General features: G+C 43.7%; 1 protein-coding gene across 2 annotated transcripts; it reads left to right on the forward strand.

Moving 5' to 3' along the window:
• The first annotated feature begins 967 nt into the window (after window positions 1-967).
• On the forward strand, window positions 968-21,467 carry Notum (palmitoleoyl-protein carboxylesterase notum). 2 transcript variants are annotated; one of them, XM_034317645.2, is made up of 8 exons: window positions 968-14,152; window positions 16,747-17,113; window positions 17,425-17,485; window positions 17,662-17,885; window positions 18,020-18,229; window positions 18,382-18,658; window positions 18,964-19,274; window positions 19,828-21,467. In XM_034317645.2, exons 1-8 carry the CDS (start codon window positions 14,144-14,146, stop codon window positions 20,163-20,165), a joined length of 1,797 nt encoding a protein of 598 aa, XP_034173536.2. In that variant the 5' UTR covers window positions 968-14,143; the 3' UTR covers window positions 20,166-21,467. The 2 variants fall into 2 exon arrangements, with proteins under 2 accessions (XP_034173536.2, XP_034173535.2); XM_034317644.2 differs by having other exon boundaries at window positions 968-2,509; window positions 19,828-21,466.
• Window positions 21,468-21,837: the final 370 nt, after the last annotated feature.

Below are 21,837 nucleotides of genomic sequence, written 5' to 3' on the forward strand. Positions count from 1 at the left end.
CCCGTATCCAGCTCCTGTTAGTGTCAAATCACCGTGTTACGTGTCCTACTGCGAAGTCAACGCTCCTCGCTTCCTTCCCTTCTTCGCGATCGACTCCTCGGCTAAAACATCCCATCGTCCTACTTTTCCACGGCGAAACTAACACGGTTTTATCCCCGTTTCTTTCTACTAATCCGATAGATTTGGTTGATGACACCGCGGCAACTTATGGCGAGAAATTGACGTTCCGTTTTATCCATTTTTTGTTATAACGGGAAAGGATTGCTTCGGTAGATTCTTCAGGTTTTGATGTTTCCGAGGAGGAGAGGATTTTTATCTTTATTTTGGATTAAATTTTATTTCAATTGATTTTAAAAGAAATGAAAATGAATTAATTTGCTTCCTTCCATTTGTACGCTCTCTAAAACGAGGTCACTATTATAAATATATTTTTTTTTTATGTACAAAGGATTACACTCCAACTCGGAAACTTTGACATTTTTCTTTGAAACCGTGTCCTCGTTCGATTCCAAATCTCGGCATCTCGTTTCCATATTTGTCCGAAGCTTCTTTCTCAGATTTTAATCGTTCGATCGTTTTTCTTGTCGATTATTATCGTTTAAAAGCCCGCCAAAGACGGAGCGGCCTGAACGCGTCCTCGACGAGCCGCGAACCGATCGTTTCGACTCTCGATCGGCCTCAATTGGTACCGACCGGTTCAGCAATGACTCACGGTTGTAGTAAGATTCCTGATACGGTGGCCAGATCTTTTGCTTATCGTTAACTCGGCCACGATAACATCCCGGCGACACGTTCTTCGTTAATAACGTCATTCCGGTCGCCTGGATCGGCAACTTTTGAAAGAAGCTCGCGTTTAAATCGTCGCTTCAAAGGTCGTCAGCGACAAAAAGTCCACTCTCTTTACCGAATGTGCGGTCTTCTACCAGAACGTGTCATGGAAATTTACTTACAACCTTGTTCGCTCGTTTAACGGAAGGGTCCTTCGTGACCCTTGAGAGCAGTGGAGTTTATTGATCGTTCAGTGGAAATGTATATTTTTCTAATTATTTTTAATTGATATTAAGTTAAATCTAAGAAAATTTAAAATTATAATTTTGGGGGAACAAACCTACCCTTGTCTCTACCTATTTACATCAAAATTGATTAAAAGAATCAAAGCTTCATTAATTTATATTTCTAATAATTTTCTGGCGATGTTCCATTTTATCGCACGAGAAAAGGGGCGGAATTTTGTAATCAAAACAACCCTTCACAGGGCAAGGAATCTCAGCCCCTCTCTCTGCTCCCTCTCTGACTGTTGCCTCCCTCCACCCTTCTCTCCAACAGTCTGTTGTCTGGTTACTTCGCGCGGTTTAACCTGGCCCGATTGTCAGTCAGTGGCAAGCTCCGATGGTGCAAAGAACCTCTGGCCACCTGGAATGACAGTCCATACCTGAAGGTCGAGTGAAATTCCCAAATTCAGGCATTTCATCGAACATCTCGAAACTTCGGTATACTCGAAGAAATACACGAAGAGTAAAATTTCTGGGAGAAAATTGATATTTCAGTGATACCAAGATAAATTTCAGAAATTGATCATTATACAAATTTTAAGAAAACCAAGGATTTTAAAATTCTTTAAAATTCCTGGAGATCGTAAGATTCACAGAGCAGAGGATCAACCGGGCTGTCAATCAAGGGTGGCAAACCATCTCTGGGAAGAGAAGAAAGCAAAGGATTACCACGAAGAAGAAGGATAAAAGGGAGGAGAAGAAATGTTCGTCCGCCGCCCCTAAAAATCCCCCGTCAATTAATCTTCCCCGGGCCCACGGTCTTCCGGGTCTGAAAAAGAGCGGCGCGGAGGCAGCCGTCAAAGAAAACACCCACAACAAACAAGCGGCAAAAGAGCAAGAAGAGGCCGGCAGCAACAAAGCGGCCGACGACGGACAAGAAGAGAGGCAAGAGAAGGAGAAAGGGTGAAGCGCGAAGAAGAGGAGGTGTCGGTCGCTGTTCCTCGGCCGTGGCCGGCACGTGCGCGCACCGGCTCCTCGTGACTCGGAAGAAGAAGAAGAAGGGTTCTTCTCTCGGCGGAAGGAACGAAGAAGGAGAAGAGAAGAGGAAGCGTGCGAAGCGGAAAGTGGCGGCAGTGCGCCGCGAACCGTCAACCGGGACGTGCATCGAGCACACCAGCTCGAACCTCGTGTTTTCATGCGTCCTCGCACCACGTGCACTCCGTTTACTTCCTGCAACTGCTTTCGCGCCAAATATCGAACGAAAGATATCCAACACTGACAGAGATTGTTCTTTTTTATTTTACTTTATGGTTACGAGGATATGAGGGAGAACAGTGGTGATTTCAAGCTGTGAATCAGGGGATGAAAAGAGAAGAGGGAAAGTGAGGATGATAGAGGGGTGATCGAGGAAGAGGAAGGTCTTTGAGTGACTCCTCGTTAATTTCTTGGAAGGCTTGGATACTTTGAGAGTGTTAAGGGCCAGGGATTGGATAGTGAAGATGAGAATGGAGATTCAGGTGAGTTTGATTTTGGACTTGGGGGTGGATTATTTTTTTCATTTAATACGAAATTAGCTAACTTGGTATAAAACATGGGTCTTGAAATGGCAATTTTCTTTATAAATTAAATAATATAGGTGGCCTTGACAAATTAGCAAGGAAATTTAATTAAAAAATATTTCAGATTCCGAAACAGCATGGTTTATGTACAAGTAGACACTGTAAAAGGGGTAGTGACAAGACAACCCCATCCTCTTTTAACGCTCTTTGATCATTTCAAGATTTAGCTTTCATGACCTTCTGTTATGCTTCACTCTCATCCCCCATTGTTGCACCACCCCCTTTGGTCAGAGGCTTTACTCGCGCCTTAGGGTTTTAACTTTTAAGTACGATTTAACGAAAGCCTTTGAACCTCTGTTCTCCATAAAATTTCTTAGCAGAATTGTCTGCGGTCCGTTTGACTTTTGTCACTGCAACCACCCCCTCGAGATTCTTCTTGCAATCTACCCCTTTTTATAGCAATTTTTTGCATTAAAAATTCAGGGTACAATTATGTACAAGTATGAAGGATATCATTCCCAAAATGAATACTTCAATCAACAGAATATTTAATAAATAGCCTGTTGGTGTTGTTATTTACATATACTACTGAAATTGGGACGAATTTATATTAGAAAAATTTAGAAAAATTTATTCTCTGGTAGATTTAAATAAGAAAAGAGCCGAAGATTATTGACTTCCCTTCAAGTCGAACGTCGAAGTCCTTAGCGAAAGCTGAAGGCGACCACATGAGTCCGCACGCGATCCTTGAACACGTAATAAATCACGGGCGCGAATCTCGAGGCTTGCGACAAACCGCAAGAGCGAACAACGCGCCCTAAATTTATCGTCGTTCTTCGCCGACAGGCAAAGGGCGGTAATGGTGGTGGCTTCTGGCACACGGTTGCGTGGCGCCAAAACCCTTCAGACACTCCTTTCTGTCCTCCGATTAATTAAATTCGAATTCTTCGGGCCGTTCAAAGCACGTGACGCGTCTCAAACGTGAGAGGATTGCCTTCTAATTTATCGCCAGTTTAGAGTGTGCGAAGTGACAGAAGAATTTGATCATTTTAATGATCGTTTTTTAAAAGGGATAATAAATCAGTAGACCGTAACTTCTTTATTTCTCCGCTCAAGATAATAAAATATGATTCGTGGAAAATTTTTTTTTCAACTCATTGCGAGCTTTCGCTTCTCTGACTTCTGATTTTTCGCCTTTGATGAAGATCCCTAGTTTAAATGCAGACTCGGAGATCTGAAGATTAGACTTCAAAGCAGGAAAGAAATTTTTTCACCGGGTGAGAGGTACGTTTCCTCGTACGAGCGAACCGTAGACAGATTTTTCTGTTCATCGAACGAACCCAAAAACGGAGACTAAGCAGAAAACGTTTCGAATGTATTTCGGTACCACTGAATGATCGAGTTCGAGGAAGTTCATAAATTTTCAAACTCAGGAAGGGATTTGAAAAATGAATGATTTTTTCAAACGATAACAAATCCTGACCGAATGCGTGTCTCCGAAAATAAGGGGATCGAAAACTTTCATGAGGTATAAAAGGAATATGGAAAGGGTTAGCCCATCCTCCGCGGTAGCTGCTAAAAGAGGCAAGGTTAATGGCACGCGATGTTTGCTCGGATATCCTTTGGCACCGTGTTCCAGGCCCGTTAATGAGTCCAAATTGATTTCGAGCAGTGCATGACCGACATCAAAGGCCAGATGAGCAACAAGTATTCCAACGTTAGAGCGAAAGAGATAGATAGCAGAAAGGCAGAGATTACGGTTTAAGCCTGTTTACGTCGGGATTCCATCTGTGATCTTGCGCGCCACGCATATCCGCTGCATCGATTTACTCTCTCCTTCTCTTTGGCTTCTGTTTCTCCTCTCTTCCTCTTCCTCGCCGTTTGTTAAGTCCTTCTATCTCTTATCTAGCCTCTTCGCTGAATTCGCGCCAACGCGTTTCTCTCGATTCCTCTCCAGTTGGATTTTAGAGGATTTCCCTCCGCACCTGTATCCTTTGATCCTTTTGAAGTTTCCACCTTCCTGTTTGCGTATCAGTTGGAAAATCTTAGTTGCGATTTACTTGTCGAACTGTACTGAATTTGATACTCCCAATTAGAAGACGTTTTCGTTTCTAATTAATTCATTTAGTATCCCTTGCTATTTTACATTTATTTTTCTCGTCTTCTTCGAAGTTCTCCAAAATTGTCTTTTTCTATCGACTCATGTTTGGTATTCGCGTTGGACGTATTCTTGGCTGAAACATCCCTGGTTCTTATAATAAACTCAAACTCTCGCTCGTTCCGCGTGCCTTTCTAGCTAGCTGAATGTCCTGAATACGAGTCATTGTCTCGTTGCAAGACCTGGAATTAGCGGCTGTGCATTTTTCTTACCCGGGAGATCGTTGCAGCCGGAATGTAGACGTCAAAAATTGCAGGAGTGGCGTTAGAGAGGCTCGTAAAGAATCTTAACTGTTCCCGAGAAAAAAAGGTCAATCGCACTTAATCATTTAGAAAATAACAAGAAGATTTCTAAGAATAAAAAAATCAAGTGAATTAGATTTTTATTTATCGTGGTCCTGGAAGTTGGAAAATTTAGGAATTCTATTTTTCCTCTGAAATCAACTACGAATGTATGTTCAGAAGCAAGAAGGGTGCTTTCGACCCGGACAATTACACCCGGCTACCGAAGCCGGTCGAACGAAACGGGTCTAATTCGTGCACAACCCTCGGGCTAGAAATTAGCACGCCAGCCACATTGTTGCTTTAGATAGAACCGTTTGTCTAGTTCGTTACGCGTTAAGAGGAGGTGGCTGGCTACTCGTCGTCGAACCAATTCACAACAGTACATACACGTTGGCTCTGATATAGAGTCGCGGACGAGGATAACGACGACGACGATGACGGAGACGACGACGACGACGACGACGACGCTTCTGCCGTGGGGCGGTGAGCAATTAGCGACACAGCGCGGCGAGATCAGAGGCTGAGGGCGGGGTGGGGAGCGGCGGCCTAATTACACACGGTACCGACCGACTTCAAAGGAGCCGACAGTTCCTCTCCTCCGAGCCATCCCCTCCGAATGGCGGGCCCAAGAACAACGCTCCTCTTCCTCGTATACCCCAGAACCCAGCCAGCCGTTGGCGACGCTGACCTGACTAGCCCTCGATACTCCCTTTCCACCTTTCTCCTGATGCTTCTCTTCTTCTTTTTCTCCCTCTTCTTCGCCGGTTTCGCGCGCGATCCGGCTCTCTTCTACCGGTCACGTGTACCAAATGAGGATCCATCGTACGCGTGCTATCAATTGTCAGGATTGATCTTATCGATGATTTCAGACCATTGAAATCTAGGATTTTTCTTGGCAGGTGTGCTCGTTTGGAGGAGAGCACTGGTGTAATTGATGGTTCGCGGTTTGTTATGCAAGGGTGAGCACAGGGAGAATGATTTGGGAGGATGGTGGTACCAATGGTACTGTAGAATGATCGTTTCCTGGTATCATGATTTTGATCATTTTGGTGTTGCTTTAGGAATAACCAAAGTTATTAAAATAACAGGTTTTATTTAGATTTCTTGTTTCTAATTTACTACATAAAGTAGTTTATTTCTGTCAGCTGGTTAGAATGGTACAGGTGGTAAACAGTTGTAGATTAAAGGCTATGATTAAGTGGACTCGGTTTCCTCGTTAGATGAATCATCCTCTAGTGGACTTAATTAATGTTCCTAATTAATAATACTTAAGATCCATCAACCATCCCTCAAAATGCCTTCCAACTAAAATTTCTTTTCTCCTTATTTCTAAATTTCGTTTTAACATGAGGAATGAGAATCGCGATCCATGGTAACACGATCGAAAGGTACAGGGCACGAGCGGGTCCAGCGAGGGAATCCCAAAACGCTCTGGACACGCGAGTAGGCACGCGTCTTCCCAGGAAATCGGCGTTCGCCGTTAGAACATCAGGGATCCGGAGCCGTTGCGGGGACCATTTTCTTCTTCTTCCACTTGTTTGCGCCGTTCGTTCGTCTCTCTTTCTCCTGCACATTCTTGGTCCACTCTTTCCTTGTCCGGTTCGCGGAGTCGTCGTGGCCGCAAGTCATCAGTCAAGTCTTTGAGGTCGGCTTGAAGCTCTCCCGGGGCCCGCAGAAAAAGGCCTTTTGCCGATCTGGTCTGGCGGTGAGATCAAACGCTTCCCTCTCGTACGGTGAACCGGGACGCTGCTTCGGCCCGATATACACGGATGTACGAACAACGAACGGGCGACCAAGGGACTGAGAAAGGGTCCAACAGGGTAGGAGAAGGAGAGACGAGATGGACCCGGTAGAGGACAAAGGGGGAACGCCGATAGAAAGGGGAAAGGGAAGCAGGTAAATAGAGAGGATCCTTAGGTAGTTGAGACATGTGAACGAGTGGTGTGGATAAGGGTGTAAATGAAGGTTTCTGGCAGGGTAGAAAAGGGGTTGATGTTGGGAATTATTCAGGAAGATAAGGGACTCGACGTTTCTGTGAAAGGGATGTAAAGGAGGGATGCTAAGAGGGAGAAGAGGTGGAAATTAGAAATTATGACAAATTTTTTAATTAAAATTTGCTACTTTGCTATTTTTTTTTTTTTTTTATTGCAATGACAAAATAGAAATGAAGAAGGCGAAGAAAGGGACAAAGACGGGAAAGAATCAAAGAAAGCGAGCGAAGAGAGAAGGTAGTGACGTTGCTCTTCGAGGAAGCGAAGAGAGACGAACGGCTGAATAAATACGCGTGCCCTCGCTAACCGTTTGCAAATTTGTTGAGGCGCCTTCTCGAAAGCCCTTTGACTCGCAGCAACTTTGAAGAATCACTTTTGTCTCCCTCAACGCTGCGCCGAGCAAAGGTCTGCTTGGAACTTCGACTAATTGCTGTTTTGATGAGAAGGGAAAACAAAGGGCGTATGTTTGTCTTTGTTGATCGTTGAAACTATGATTAATCGATTGATTCTATTATCCGAAATAGTCAATGATTTATTACTTATCGTGATCTTTAATCGTCAAGAATTATTACCGATGAAAAAATAATGATTCTTGCTTGACAATTTATAAATTGTTATGATTTTATTCGAAACTTCAGCCACAGAAAATACTCGGCAGCTCTTCAATTTTCCTTACAATTATTTCGCCATAGAATCTCTCAAGAACTTGTCAGAACTTCTCGATCCTGATGATCAAACTCTCCAACTAAAAATCTCTGTCATCGTTCCACCGTGAACCTTAATCGTCCAATAATTCTTCCTCGACGAGAGGATCAAGACACGAATTAAAGCAACTTTCCCCGGTCGTCGGAGAGTTAGCAAACTCGAGGCACTATCGATTCATCGACGTAGCTCTCTCCGGATCACGCGTACGTCCAGGGTGTTCGCGTTACAAAAGGCCACGGTGAAACCTCGTCACGGAGCATCTATGAATCGCATTATCGATTTGTACGCCGGCCCGCTGATCAACGCCGAGTAGATCCTTTGATGTTCGCCGAAGGTTCCGTGGGGGCTTCCGGAAAGCGTGCGGATACGGCAAAGGATCCGTGTGCGGATCGAGCACGCGTGAAGAATGGTCCGTGAGGGTTGGCGAGACGAACACGTGGAAAGAAAAAGATCCACGAAAATAAGCCCCCGGTAAAATGATTGGCCTACGCAACTGCTACCACGTTGGCTTCAATTTCATTTCACGGCCAGCCAGAACGTGTCTTTGTTCGAAATCGGTTTCGTAACACCGCGTTGAGAAACCATCGCGGTGTTCCCTCTTTGATAGACAGTGAAATTAATTACTTGTGAAATTACAGTGAAATCGCGATCTACTTTGTGAAATTATTCGAGACAAGAATAATTTCGTCTTTGAATTTAAATTTCTCCCGCCATGTGGTTTGATACAAACGTCAAAGGGTTAGATAGCAGAAATGTAAAAAGAATGAAACGAAAGCGCGCAAGAACATCATTTCCGCTCCAGGTCGATTCCTCCAAACGACCGGCGATAATCGATGCTCCGTTTCGCTTCTGGAATCAAGGCCAGCTCGAGCGTTTCATGCTGCTCCTCTGACAGTGGGTTTCGCCGCGATTTTTCCGACTCTCTCTCTCGTTTATTGCCGCGATGTTGTAAGAGCGAACGTGGAGCGAAGAAGGTAAAGGGAACCGAATGGACAGCCTCGGGTACGAGAAAGAGAGACGGCGTGATTTTTGCGGGGAAAGAAAAACGCAATCCAAGTCGGCGGCGCGAGAGTTAGCAAGAACGCAGTGTAGGCGGCACATCAAAGGCGCACCTCGGGCGTGAACGAGCGAGCGGGCACGCGGCTCAAGTAGAGAGCGGAAGACACCGCCACCAATCCTACCACCATCCAATATATTTACTCCGATGGACCACCGCTACCATTGCCATCACCGCCACTAGCAGTGGCCGGCTCCTCCACCGTAACCGATGTCCACGACCACCGTGCACAACCACCAACTTCGCGATTACTTTGCGCGCTTCGTGAATGTTTTTTACGTGAGATTTTAACCCTAATTCTAATCAAAATTAGATAGAATTTTCTAATATTCCTGATAATGATTAATTTGGTCAATTATGAAATATTGACTAATGACTAATTTGGAATTGCTAATTAATTTAAATATGAGATTTTTAATATTCTTTGGGGAATTTACCCAATTATAATTGTTACTAACAAATCTCTAAGCAAATAGAACACTATGAACGGTAAATTTACAGATTGCTTGCATCGCAATGGCTCAAGGGAACAAACATCTACGTCTCTGCTCACGCTCACGTAATCCCCGGAGAATTTTGCATGAATCAAATATTCAGACTACTAAATTCATCCCTGTAGAACGTAGATCTAACTGATGTTCCAAACATACAGATTCAAGTAATTTAAACATAGAAGAAAGGCGAAATTTAACAATTTCTCCAAGAAATTAATGACAACCTTAATAATCTATCATTAGCTTGCCTTTGACTATGTATCTTCAAAGTTCCTCACTGAGTTTCTACACGAAGAGCAAATTGCTTCGACCAGAGTTAATCGATCAAGTTACCAAGTAACTTGCTTGATGTAACATTTCTAGATCGATACCATGATGGAAGAGAAATATCCTTGTAATTACACGGTACAACGAACCGTGAAATACATTGAATCTGCTTACCGTAGAAAGTGGTGATACCGTTGTCTTAAGCAAAAGGAACCTCTGATGTTTTTTTATAGAATCTTTCTTGTCCTTTTCTTCTTTTATTACAATGTAGCAATTTGTTGCAATGTTTTGGTAATTTCGGCAATTTTCGAGGGTCGAAAATCGCGAGCACTGCGGTTTCGCGGGCACACTGGATGCATTTTCGAGGATGGCTCGTGCAAATTGCGGTTTTAAAGCTCACCGAGGCGAGCCGGTCATTGCGCGCAAAGAAATCATCGTCGTTCCCCGGTAGAGAAATACGTCGATCGGAGCTTGTAATTTCGCGCGATTTCTTTGCCACATTTTTCGGCTGCTCTGGACCGTGAACATTGTTGCTTTTTAAGAACCCTCAACGTCTTCATCTTCTCGAAGGTACCGTTGTACGGTGCGAAGTCCAGACAATCTATACATTCCAGAAATATTTCCGGCAATATTTTAGAAATTCTCGTGATAATTCTTCGCAAAATTTTCCTCTTCGATGACAAAAATCTACGGATACGAAGGGTTTAAGATCCTCGAATCCAAACAATGGCGCCATTAAGTCACCCCAAATGTTATCGTTCTGGTAGCAAAGCAAACCTCAGCCACCGGTAATATCTTCGACAGTCTTCAGTCTGGGGGTTCTTTTGAAACGTGAACGGTAGCCCGGAAACAGTTTCCGACGGGAAAGCTCGGGGGCTTGTTTTCACGGTAAATCGCGGTCGAAAGGGTTCACGTATCCGCGCTCAGTGGAAGTGCGTTGATCCCGGGTCGGCAACGAGAAGACCGACCGATAAATTAGTTGCCAGCGGATATCTCCTTCGCTTTTCCTTGGTTCGTTCGAAAGGCGCACGGCGGCCAAAGCCGTGGCAGTGTTGGTGGAGGAGAGGTAGGGCAAGGCAGTCATATTTCAGCCCTTGTTAGGCTGAGGGGCCCCCGCCGCGACGGGATGGGGAGAAAATCTCTTTGACTCGCCGCTCCGCGCCTTAATCCACTGGCGTATACCCTATCTTGCCACCTGCTCTCTCTTCCTTCCTCTCTACCCCTCTTTCCTCTTCTTTAGATACCTCTTTCCCTCTCTTATTCGCCTATCTGCCCCTATCTTCCGCCTTCTCCGTCGGTTCTCCAAGCTTCTGCAACCTCGTCCTCCTTCTCTCGCATCCTACGAGTCCTTCACCATAAATTACAGGGGATATTACGAGGCTCGCATTTACCCCTTCTTACTTACCTTCCTTCTCTCTCTCTCACTTGTTCCGGATGTAAGCCGGGGTACGTACGAGGACGCGTTTACCCTGGTCGCGGAACGATTTTTTTCGGGGGCGAACGGTACGTCTTGCAGGTGTCGAACTTAATGTTCTATAGGGATCAGGGAGGATTTTTAAGTATAAGGGAAAATTTTTGGGTAAAATTTGGAGGTCTGGGTCAATCGAAACTTAAAGAAGTAAATTATAATTGTGGCTCTCTCCATGGTCCGTCGTCGAAACCTCGCACCCTTAAACGAATCACAAGATCAGCCTCCAATTATAGAACCGTCATGTCAGCCACCGTGTCATTAAACCGTACTCTACAACTTCTTAAAAAACACCCCCATCCAGTCCGAAAAGTCAAAGGTTAAAGGCACCATAGAAGGGATGATCGAGGGTCGTTCCAACGATAGGAAGCACCTGTCCGTATCTCGGCAGATCTTGGAAGTGGAATAAGAGGCTGGTCACGCAACGGGTCGTCGTTTGACGAGTAAAGGATCTCGTATCCGTTGATTCTAAGTTGGCGTTACGAAGCGAGGCCGCGGTTGGAAGGCTGTCGTAACCTCGGCTTAACGAGGCCATCGACATCGGGGGCTCGAAACTCATCGGGCGAAGCGGTCGAAGCCGGAGCGCGCGATCGACGCTTGAAAACGTATCTTTGGCACGGATGACGGCGCGTTTGAGATGTTCCGCGCACGCTTCTTCTTCTTCTTCTTCTTCTTCTACTCCTCGGGCTTGTCGGCCTCTTTAGCGGCGAACCGTGCCGCTCGGCTCCGCCAGCGGATACGGCCAGCCTCGATCGTGGCCGGCTCCATCGATTGAGCTGTCGACGAGGATAGATGTCGGACGGACTAGAGCGAAGCTGTTCCGTTCGAGATTTAGTGACGCGCCGCTGCTGGCAGACACCTAGCAAACGTATTCATATCGACGCCCCGATGAATCGGAATATTTATCGATGCATCGCTACAGCGAGTAGGGGTGGGTGTGGAAAAGTATTCAAACCCGGAGGAGGAAAATACCCCTTCGGTGATCTAAGGATTAAATAGAGTACCTACGGTATGGCACCCTACTGAGTTCGCGAACAATGTCGGCGAGGGAAGGAAGTAGCATGAGACGTCTGACAATTGCAGCAGCCTCGTGGTGGTGAAGGTAACAGGTCCGCGGGCGGTAAAAGCGTTTCTCTCCGTGAGTCGCGGTGTAAGATCGTTAAAGCCGCGGTAAGCTCGAAAGCACTCCGGGCCCTTTCGCTCTCCCTCACTCTCTCTTTCTCGGCCTGATGGAAGCCCCGAAGAAGCGGCGACGGTTCTGTGTGCACGCGGTTATGGTAATGCGAGGTTTGCGGTGCGTGTTAGCCGGCTGCGTGAGCGGCCCTCGTAATGGTAACGAGACGGTCTCTCACCATCATCATCAACATCCGGACGACGAAACACGATGCGAACGATCAACGACTGTTGCGGGTTTCGAGCCGCGGCCTCAAAGGTGCCGACCGCGATCCGTTCCCTGGCTATTTTTAACTTGTTTTCGCGTCCACCGGCGTGCTCTCCGGAGTACCGAGAGAATGGGAAGAGGAGAGCCCAACCCGCTTACCGGTGGCTCGTAAGCGTGCATTCGATGGAATGCCACGCACCACCGGCCACCGGAGCACCCGCGAAACGAATCGACCTTCTGGAAAAAAAGCGAGCCTCCGGCCGAACGAGACCGAGCACAACCCACCCTGGACCCCGCGGTGAACGTGGAACAAAGAGAGGGCCGATAACGAGAGGACATTGAGCTTTTCAAACGTTTTCTCACCGGGATGATTGCTTTCGAATTGCAGGGGTTGATTGGTAACATTGGAGAGAATTGGACCGTAATTTTGATCGAAACCTTCCTGAAAAGGTATACGCAATTTTGTTTCTATAAAAGAAAAAGATCAATTATCTAAGATTATAAAAATAAATTTTAATTATCGAGGGTTAAAATTTTAATATTCCCGGATTTTACGACGTGTCTTTAAAAAGATGTAAATAAAAATTGAATCTGTGAGTTCGTTACGTACATTCCTTCTAAATGAGAAGAAGGGTTTACGAGGGATGAAAGAGCGCGGTGATCGAAGGGGTAAGGGGAGAAGGCGGAATAGGAGCGAAATTGCCGTGATCGAAACGGAAGACGATAAACGGATCGGGCGACTTTCTGCGCTGAGAAATTCGATGGCGGAATCGGTGGGCGAAGTAACGAAAGGGAGGGATCTCTGGAATATCGACAGCTGTCGAATGGCGAGGTGAATCTTTGACACGGCGATTATTAAATTCTTTTCATCGGGAGGGGAATGAATGTTAAACCGCGAGATCTTCTTTTTATGAATTTCTGAAATGTCACGATCACGGTCAAATTGCTAATTATGCATTAATTATTCGCATAAAAATCTCATTTTTAATGATTTGAAATTTGGAAACAGTTCATGTTTGACGCATCCAAATAAATGACAGTAATTGTACCGGTCAAAAGAGACCCAGAAAGGTAAAAGGCAGCCGAGTGCCTCACCTTCAAAGAGAACAGAGTCCATCCTCGAAATGGTCATTTATTTGCGTGGTGATTCATCTATCCGATTCGGAACCCCGAAATCTTTGAACGCTTTACCTGCTACCGGAATCCCCGCAAGAGGGTGGCGGCTAGTAACAGCCGTCACTTTGTCGGCCTTTGTCACGGGGATTATGCGCCGGGTGGCAAATTATGACGGACACCTTCACGCCCAGGACACCCTCTAATGCGAAACAGAGGGATAAGAGGAAGAGAGAGCGAACAGAGAGGCTTTCGTAGGCATCAGGGCTCTTTGAAAGGCATATTCGAATTATACATGGATTTAGAGGGCACAGGGTATGGAATTAGAAATTTCAAGGGGATGAAAGTGGATTAGGGAAGTGTAAGATTCTTTGTGCAAATTGAACGCTCGATGACTCATTAATCTCCGTTCTGTTTGTTTTATTTCATTTCTTTTTCTTACTAGGTCTTTCGAGGTTTTACTCCTAATAGCGTTTTGTTATCTTCCTTATAACATTATAATCCCCCGATACAAATGTATGGGTTTGTCGCTATTGTAAGTCTTTTCAAATCGATAGTAACCTGTAAACAGCACAGAGCTGACTAGTTCGTTGAAATAGACACACATAGTGCAGTGTTATTTAGTTCCCTTTGCATATTATTTTTTCTTTTTTAATTAGAAATTGGTGAACATAATGAAAAAGGTAAGACAAAATCATAACTTTCAAGTATTGGGTTGTTGCTACCAAATTGATGAATTTTGGAACATAGGAAGACTGACAAGATTTCATGACATAAAAGTATCTCGAAATAACACTTATGGCACATCAATTTAAAGATTGAAGTTTAATCAAAATGACTACATATGTGTACCTTTCATTAGTGGTCTTGATATAAAATGAATTTCTATTAAGAATCCTAATGATCCATTTATGTAGTTATTTTTGTGAAACCTTAAGCTTCAAATTGATAAACAATAAGTGTTATTTTGTGATACTTTTATGTCATGATTTTCTATATTTCCAAATCCACCCCGTTACATACAAGAATTTAATGATTTCCAATCAAATATGGAAAAATTTTTTAAAAATCCCACCAAGGGTGTGAAATTCGTTAATTTACGAGTAAAAGTCTGGACGAAAATTTGCGTCAAACCGTGTCAAGTTAATGGACGTCGAATTAAAGCGACACGAGCGAGGGATTTAGCGCGTCGTTGTCGTTGAAGTGTCAGAAGGGTGCTTCAACGAATACGATTTTCTATTTCCCTTCTCTCTTTTTTTTCTACCAGGTTTTTCATGAACACGCGGATCGACGTGAAATCTCGGCCCTCGAACGTTCGTGCACAGGGACACTTTGATTTATGGCATAATAAAGCGGTTACGCAAAAGCGTAGGAGAAGAGGGAGAGACGGAGGGGTCGTGAATTTTATTTACGATCTGCCCGAAAGTTCGGATTCGTCGCGGTTTTCTCAGTGACGGCGCTTCGAGGCGAGGATGGTCGTAAAATCGGCAACGAGTCCAAATGAAATCGTGTTCCGGGAACCCGCTGGGACAGATTTTCACCGGTGACAGACCGAGTTTTTCCGCGATCGAGCGCCGTCGAACCATGAAACTTCCTCCTGAACCTTCCTTTTAACTTGCAGTTCCGTGTTAATGATATTTACGACTGGCTAGTCTTCTGCCAACATTTTGCAGTGATTAGGGACATCAGATTAGGGATGCTGCTCTTTCTTGCACTGGAAATACTGCTGACAGATAATTAGCTGAGCCTGCGAACGATAAGGGTGGTTTTCGAGCAATTTTTCCTAACTGCACATAGTAACACTTTGATTACCTTTTCTACACTTGAATTTTTTTAACAAATTTGCTTTAAAATTGAAGGGTTAGGTGTAAGAAATTGTTATAAAATTATTATAAATTTAAGAAAAATTTTTTTAACAGTTTTCCTTAGTTCCTGAAAAAATTAATTAAAATGGAGTTGCCTGCTTTTTGATTAAATAAGTTCAGCTGCCCCACCTGGCACTCAAAATATTAATCTTCTTATCTCCTGATAAAAATTATTTTTTAATATTTATTCTAAATTAACAAAACAGCAAAGAGACAAATTTTATTATTCAGTGTCAGAGTCCATCTGTAATCTCTATGATAAAAAAAAAAGAATCAGAGCATACCCGTTACTATTCGATTTCATTCTCCGTCACAAATGAACAGGATATACCATCGGAATCGTAGTCTTCACGGATGTGGCTGTTAAAAAGAGGCTCTTTCTCCCCGGCGGCGTGGCTCGATACGAGCTCCAAAGGCAATCCGGTGTGTTCGTGGCCCATTATGCCCGATCATAATTGCGTCGCAACAACGTTTCTCCTTTCCAGCGTCCACAGCTGGGCGGCTCCCTTTCATCTCGCTGGCCGGCAGAACGAGCTTCTGTTTCCGAGGTGTTTCCGCCGCCGGCTACCGTCCTGGAAGCTGGAACTTGATCCTAAGTAGCCGACATCGTGATAGAGGTGGCGAACGGGAGAGAACAAGCGGGAAGGAGAAGTTGGCAGATAAGAGTGGAGGGAAGCGAAATGCACGACGAAAGATGAAAAGATGAAAGAGGATGAAGGAGAGAGTGGCGCCGTTATGGAGCCACGTTTCCTTCCTTTAACCCCTTAATGCTCAGATTTTAATTTACCTGATGAAATATATAATGCACATCGCTCTTCAATTAGAACAGAAACATTCATTTATTGCCAAGATCGATAATAGAATGGCATTCGTTTCATAAATAATAATACAAACTTCTTCTCGTCAATGTGACAGATTCTTAATCAAGGAGACAAATTAAAAGTGGCTGGCAGCTCGTTAATTTCGTCGTGAAATATATTTACCTAACAGCTTGAATAATGGTTCGGTCATTTTCAAGCTCACGATGAAGAGCTTACCTCCTTCGCTTGCAATTTCTGCTTCGCTCGGTCGCACTATCTCACCGCCTCATTATCATAGGCTACACGGTGATTAACGTACTTAGCCGGTGTTTCCAGTTCATAACTCGGTTCCACAGCGTCTCGAACAGGATTCTTCGCATTCGTTAATTCGATTCCTCGACTTGAAATTGGACTTCTTCAATGGCCACTCAATTAATTAATTACCGTTCGAAGCTATTTACCAAATGATGCTTAATGAGACTCTTATCAAAACTTCCAGCACGACTAACAAAACTCTGGACCAACTTGAAAGCCGATAAGGCTGTTTAAAAAATTCGAAACCACAGGTAGCAAAGCCACATCTTTCCAATCATTATTTCTATTTCTTCTCAGATCTCAATGTGCCTGACGGCTCTGGTATTGACGATAGCAGCCGAAGAGAAACCTACAAACACCGTCTCGGTGTCCTCCGGTTCGGCCTCGATCCAGAGCAATACGATCCAGAAGCTGATCAAGATCCTGGAGAAGTACGGTCTCGAGGAACAGAGGGGTCTGAAGAGGGTATACCTGAGCAACAGGTCGATCACTTGCAACGACGGATCGCAGGCAGGATTTTACCTGCGGAAGTCCCACGGCTCGAAGAGATGGATCATTTTCCTGGAAGGTGGCTGGTACTGCTACGACCACAAGAGCTGCAGGAACAGGTGGCTCAGGTTGAGGCATTTGATGACATCGACTCAGTGGCCTGAGACACGCGACGGTGGGTACCTTCCGTTCGAAAGGAAGTCTCTCCCGTTTAGTCTGACCATTTTCTCAACGTTTCCACGGAACTCTGTTCCGCAATCTTTTCCCTCTTCGTGAACGTGTCTCCCGACACGTGACGGCACGTCACATTGTTCCAGTTCAGGGGGTTCTACACACTTCCAGGAACGCGAAATCATCAGTGTGAATTCTACGGAAGTCATCGAGTACCTTGAAGAAATTGATTTTCCACTTTCACCAATATCATTTTTCCTTCATGAAACTTCTAGTATTTCATATGAATAATGTTGGAATTATCAATCGTTACAGTTGGCGGCCTTTTGTCGGCAAATCCGGAAGAGAATCCATTCTGGTGGAACGCGAATCACGTGTAGGTATTGTCCATTTTGGAAAACATTCTTGATCCTTCTAACTCCAATGAATTTAATTTTACGTTTATTCTTGGAAATCATATATTCCTTAAATTTATGGGAATTTGGAATTTGCTCAGAATTTAAGAGGATGGAGGATCAAATTTTCCTAACGAATCTTTTCTTGATTCTTCAGATTCGTTCCTTATTGTACGAGCGACAGTTGGAGCGGTACCAGAGCCTCGCCGGGTGACATGTTTTCCTTCATGGGTTCGGAGATCGTGATGCAGGTGGTGCGGGATCTCATCCCTCTTGGACTGGAAAATGCGAGCTCCCTCCTTTTGGCTGGCAGCAGCGCGGGTGGAACCGGTGTCATGTTAAATTTGGATCACGTGTACAATTTGGTACACCGTGAATTAGGTGATTCATTCGTCCATGTACTCACCCCTTAGAAATACGTTTCTTAAATCTTTCAGTTTTATCTTTCTACAATTTTTTAATGGCAACAAGTGTTCCACTTTATATTCTAATTAAATTAAATTTTATGATCTAAGGTTTGAGGCACATTGCGATAAGGGGCGTCTGCGATTCGGGGTGGTTTCTGGACAGAGCACCCTACTCCCCGAACGGATTATCGCCTGTCAATGCTGTTCGCAAGGGGATGGAATTCTGGAAGGCTCGGATGCCTCATAATTGCGTTATCAAGCACCAAAACGAACCATGGAGGTGCTATTTTGGATACAGATTGTATCCAACTTTGACTGGTAAAGGAATTTTCATTCTACATATTATTTTATCGAATTAGTATTTTATAAGATCAAAATTTCAAGAGCTAATGAATAGTGAATAATGTCTGAAGATGAGGATGTAATGTATCCAAGCTAACGGAAATGTCTGCTTGCCGGAAAAATCACAGCGCCCCTGTTCGTTTTTCAATGGCTGTTCGACGAGGCTCAGATGTCAGCCGACAACGTGGGTGCACCGGTGACGAAGCAGCAATGGGATTACATACACAAGATGGGTGACAGCCTGCGGCAAACCTTCGAAAACGTTTCCGCGGTCTTTGCCCCGAGTTGCATTAGTCACAGCGTTCTGACGAAGAGAGATTGGCAGCTGGTCAAAATAGACGAGGTTTCCCTGGCACAGGCGTTGCATTGTTGGGAGCAAATGCCCCTCGGGAACCGTCGTAACGAGTGAGTCTATCATCCACAAATCTTATGATATTTTCTAACATCCATTCCATCATGTAAATAAATCCATTCCATTAAAATAAATAAATTGTACCATTTATAATTATTCCCTTTCATGCTTGCTACTTGGAAACGAATTTCATTTCATTTTTCATTTCATAATCTTTCGTGTCGAACGATTTTAATCGTCCGTAATAGCGAAAGGGTTAAAAAGATGAACGAACACGACGGATTTCATTATCGCGTGCCCCTACACGAGCTTTAACGCGAAACTGCGAGCCTGACAGATTCGGCCTCGTTAATTTCAGCACTCGTTCGCCAATTGAGACGAACCAGCCGTGCACGAAGTCGCTCCGGAAGCTGCTGCGTTCCGGGCTGACGAAGGGAAACGGAACTTCGTTCGAGCCAGGAAGAAGCGGAAAAAGCGAGTACGCGATGGAGCCGCAGAAGGTTGCGCCAAAGGTGATTACCAATTCGAACGGTGGAAAATCGTCGATATTTTCAGTTCAGGATGGTGAAAACAGGAAAAGGAAAAGGAGGAAACATAAAGGTAGACGCAGGGAGAGGAACAAAGAGGCGAGGATGAAGAAGGAGAAACACGAACGGAGGAAATCTACAGGTACAAATTACTAGAATTTTGATTGTGTTAAAGATAAGTGGAATTGTGACATGAACAGACTAATTGCCTCGTGTAATTATTCTGAAGTTATTTGTCGATTGTGATTAGAAGGAAATGATTTTTCCTTATTGGGAAAGCTGGTATCGATAAGGAAGCGAAACATGACTGTAATTAATTTAATGATAGAAAAGGAGAAAGTAAATTATTACCTATAATACTTTTTCTATAAAAGGATTTATGATGGTTTTCTTGATGGAATTTAATGATGGGTTGGACTGAAGGTATCGATAGTTTGAGGACGGTTTCTTCTCTATCAATCGTGTGGAAAAAACATTTACTTTTACTCATTTTATTGTAAGATTATTTATTAAAAAAGTACCAATCATACAGGTTTAAAGCAGGGGTGGATACTTTTTGTTTTAAATAAAAATAACAAATAACTTTGATTGATTACTCATATGAAAATTTCAAAATGATAATTGGTAAATCAGTTATAAACGATGAAATTAATGACCTCCTTGGTTCTTAATTTCTCTCAATAACTGTATTTCAGGTCGTCGTAAGGGTAACAAGCAGAACAACGACAGCAACCACACGGGCATGTTCAACGGGACCAGACCTCAACGCTCGGTGATACCATCTGGCAAACGGAAGTGCGTCCAGGGCTGCCACTTCCGGTTAATCGAACGTTGCACTTGGCCGCAGTGTAATCACAGCTGCCCGAAGCTGCACAATCCGTTCACCGGCGAGGAGATGGACTTCATCGAGCTGTTGAAGAGCTTCGGCCTCGACATGAAGAGCGTGGCGAACGCACTTGGCATCGATATACAAACATTGAACAGCATGGATCACGACGAGCTGCTGAATTTGCTTACTCAGCGTGCCAATTAACTCGTAACATTCGACAACAAGCATTCCTCATCGACGAAACGTTCGTCGTTCTTGCTGTTGATCGAACAGACGGGGAAAGAGTAGAACTTTGACGCGAAGCGTGTTTCATCTTCCCTCCCCATGTTCGATGATGATTATTTAAGAAGACTTCAGTTTCTTCAGAAATCAAAGAGACTGTCTTCTCTTGGGAACATTAACCAGAGATCATTTTCTTGTCTCCCAGTGAACCGTCTTCGTGATCAGCATAATTAATGGGAATTTTGTCCTTTTGAACAACAGAGTATCTTTAATTTATTTGATAGTTCGTAAGCGAAGCAAACGGACATATAATTATGTTGTTGCGAATTAATTCACTTAATTTTTTTAGAGTGATACATTCAACGCCGAATGACACGATCAGCCATGAGGCTCGATTTCCGATTTACCAAAACCTTCTTCCCTCTTCAACGTTTGTACCTGTATTCGCAGAACACTTTATTAGACAACGATTTCGGGTGTCGGCAATTGTTAAGTTCTACTGTTGTTTTCGATACACTTGTCGCAGGCTTTAGCAAAGCATTATTCTACGTAGCAACATGATTTTTACAATCGTCAATTTTTCAGAGGCATTGCTTGCCAGAGGAAGCTTCTACTTTGTTGCAGAACAAGGTATAATTTACAACAGAGTCCACGAATTAAAAGTATGTTATTTTTTCCATTTAGCAAATTTTCCCCGATGAATTATTTATTTTAAAATTTGAATGGAAAGCAGTGCGATTTTTGATAAACTGAAATCATCGATTATGGATGATTTAAATGTAACAAAAATTGTCAGTATTAACTTGATCGTTGACACATTCCGCGCGCGACAATAATTGAACAAGGCAAATCGAGTCAAAACGTTCGTGCTCGATTCAATGGAACGCGACGGAACCGAGTTTCGCGAATTGATGTCAATAACGAGCAAACCGACCGACAAAGCAGCTTCATAGACTGATTAAATTATCTACCTCAACGAATCAAATCGTATTAACGTCCTTCTGTGTACTATAAACGTCGATTAAAGAGTTTAACGCCGCAAGAGTAATTAATATAGGCTAGAACGATCGTTTAAACAGCGCGTCGTTGCGTCTAGCGTTCTATGTAATATAATTGTCCGACTAATAATTATTTATTTAACGCGGAGAGAAAGAATTCACGCGACGGCCAAGAGACCAATCTGACAGCGTTTAATTTATTTTTCATGCCGGATCAACCATCCGTCTCTTGCGTCTGTGTAAAATATTGTTATTTTATATTCGCGTGAATCATTGTAAATAAATTGTATATCTGTTGTACTAAACAAAATTGTTTAGAAATTAGCATTCATTTTCTCAACTTTCAGGTGCAGCAGAACTTTAGGACCAATTTTATTTTTTTTTATAATTTCCTTTGAAAAGAAGAATCAGAATTTAAGAAAAAGGTATATTTTCTATATTTTAGATAAAATTCCATAAAAATCAAAATTATCTCAAAAGCATCAAATTATAATTCATCACTTCCTGCAGGTCATACCAGTATCACAGAATCCCATTGTACAATTTCCGACCGCAGAGGTATGATGTCAGGATTCTCCAGCAGAATATGATCCTCCCGACTGTCCATCGTCCATCGTCTCTGATTCATCATCCGTTATCCGTGATTCCTCCTCGGA

This window comes from Osmia lignaria, chromosome 16 (assembly GCF_051020975.1).
Source record: "Osmia lignaria lignaria isolate PbOS001 chromosome 16, iyOsmLign1, whole genome shotgun sequence".
In the NCBI taxonomy this organism is placed as follows: domain Eukaryota; kingdom Metazoa; phylum Arthropoda; class Insecta; order Hymenoptera; family Megachilidae; genus Osmia; species Osmia lignaria.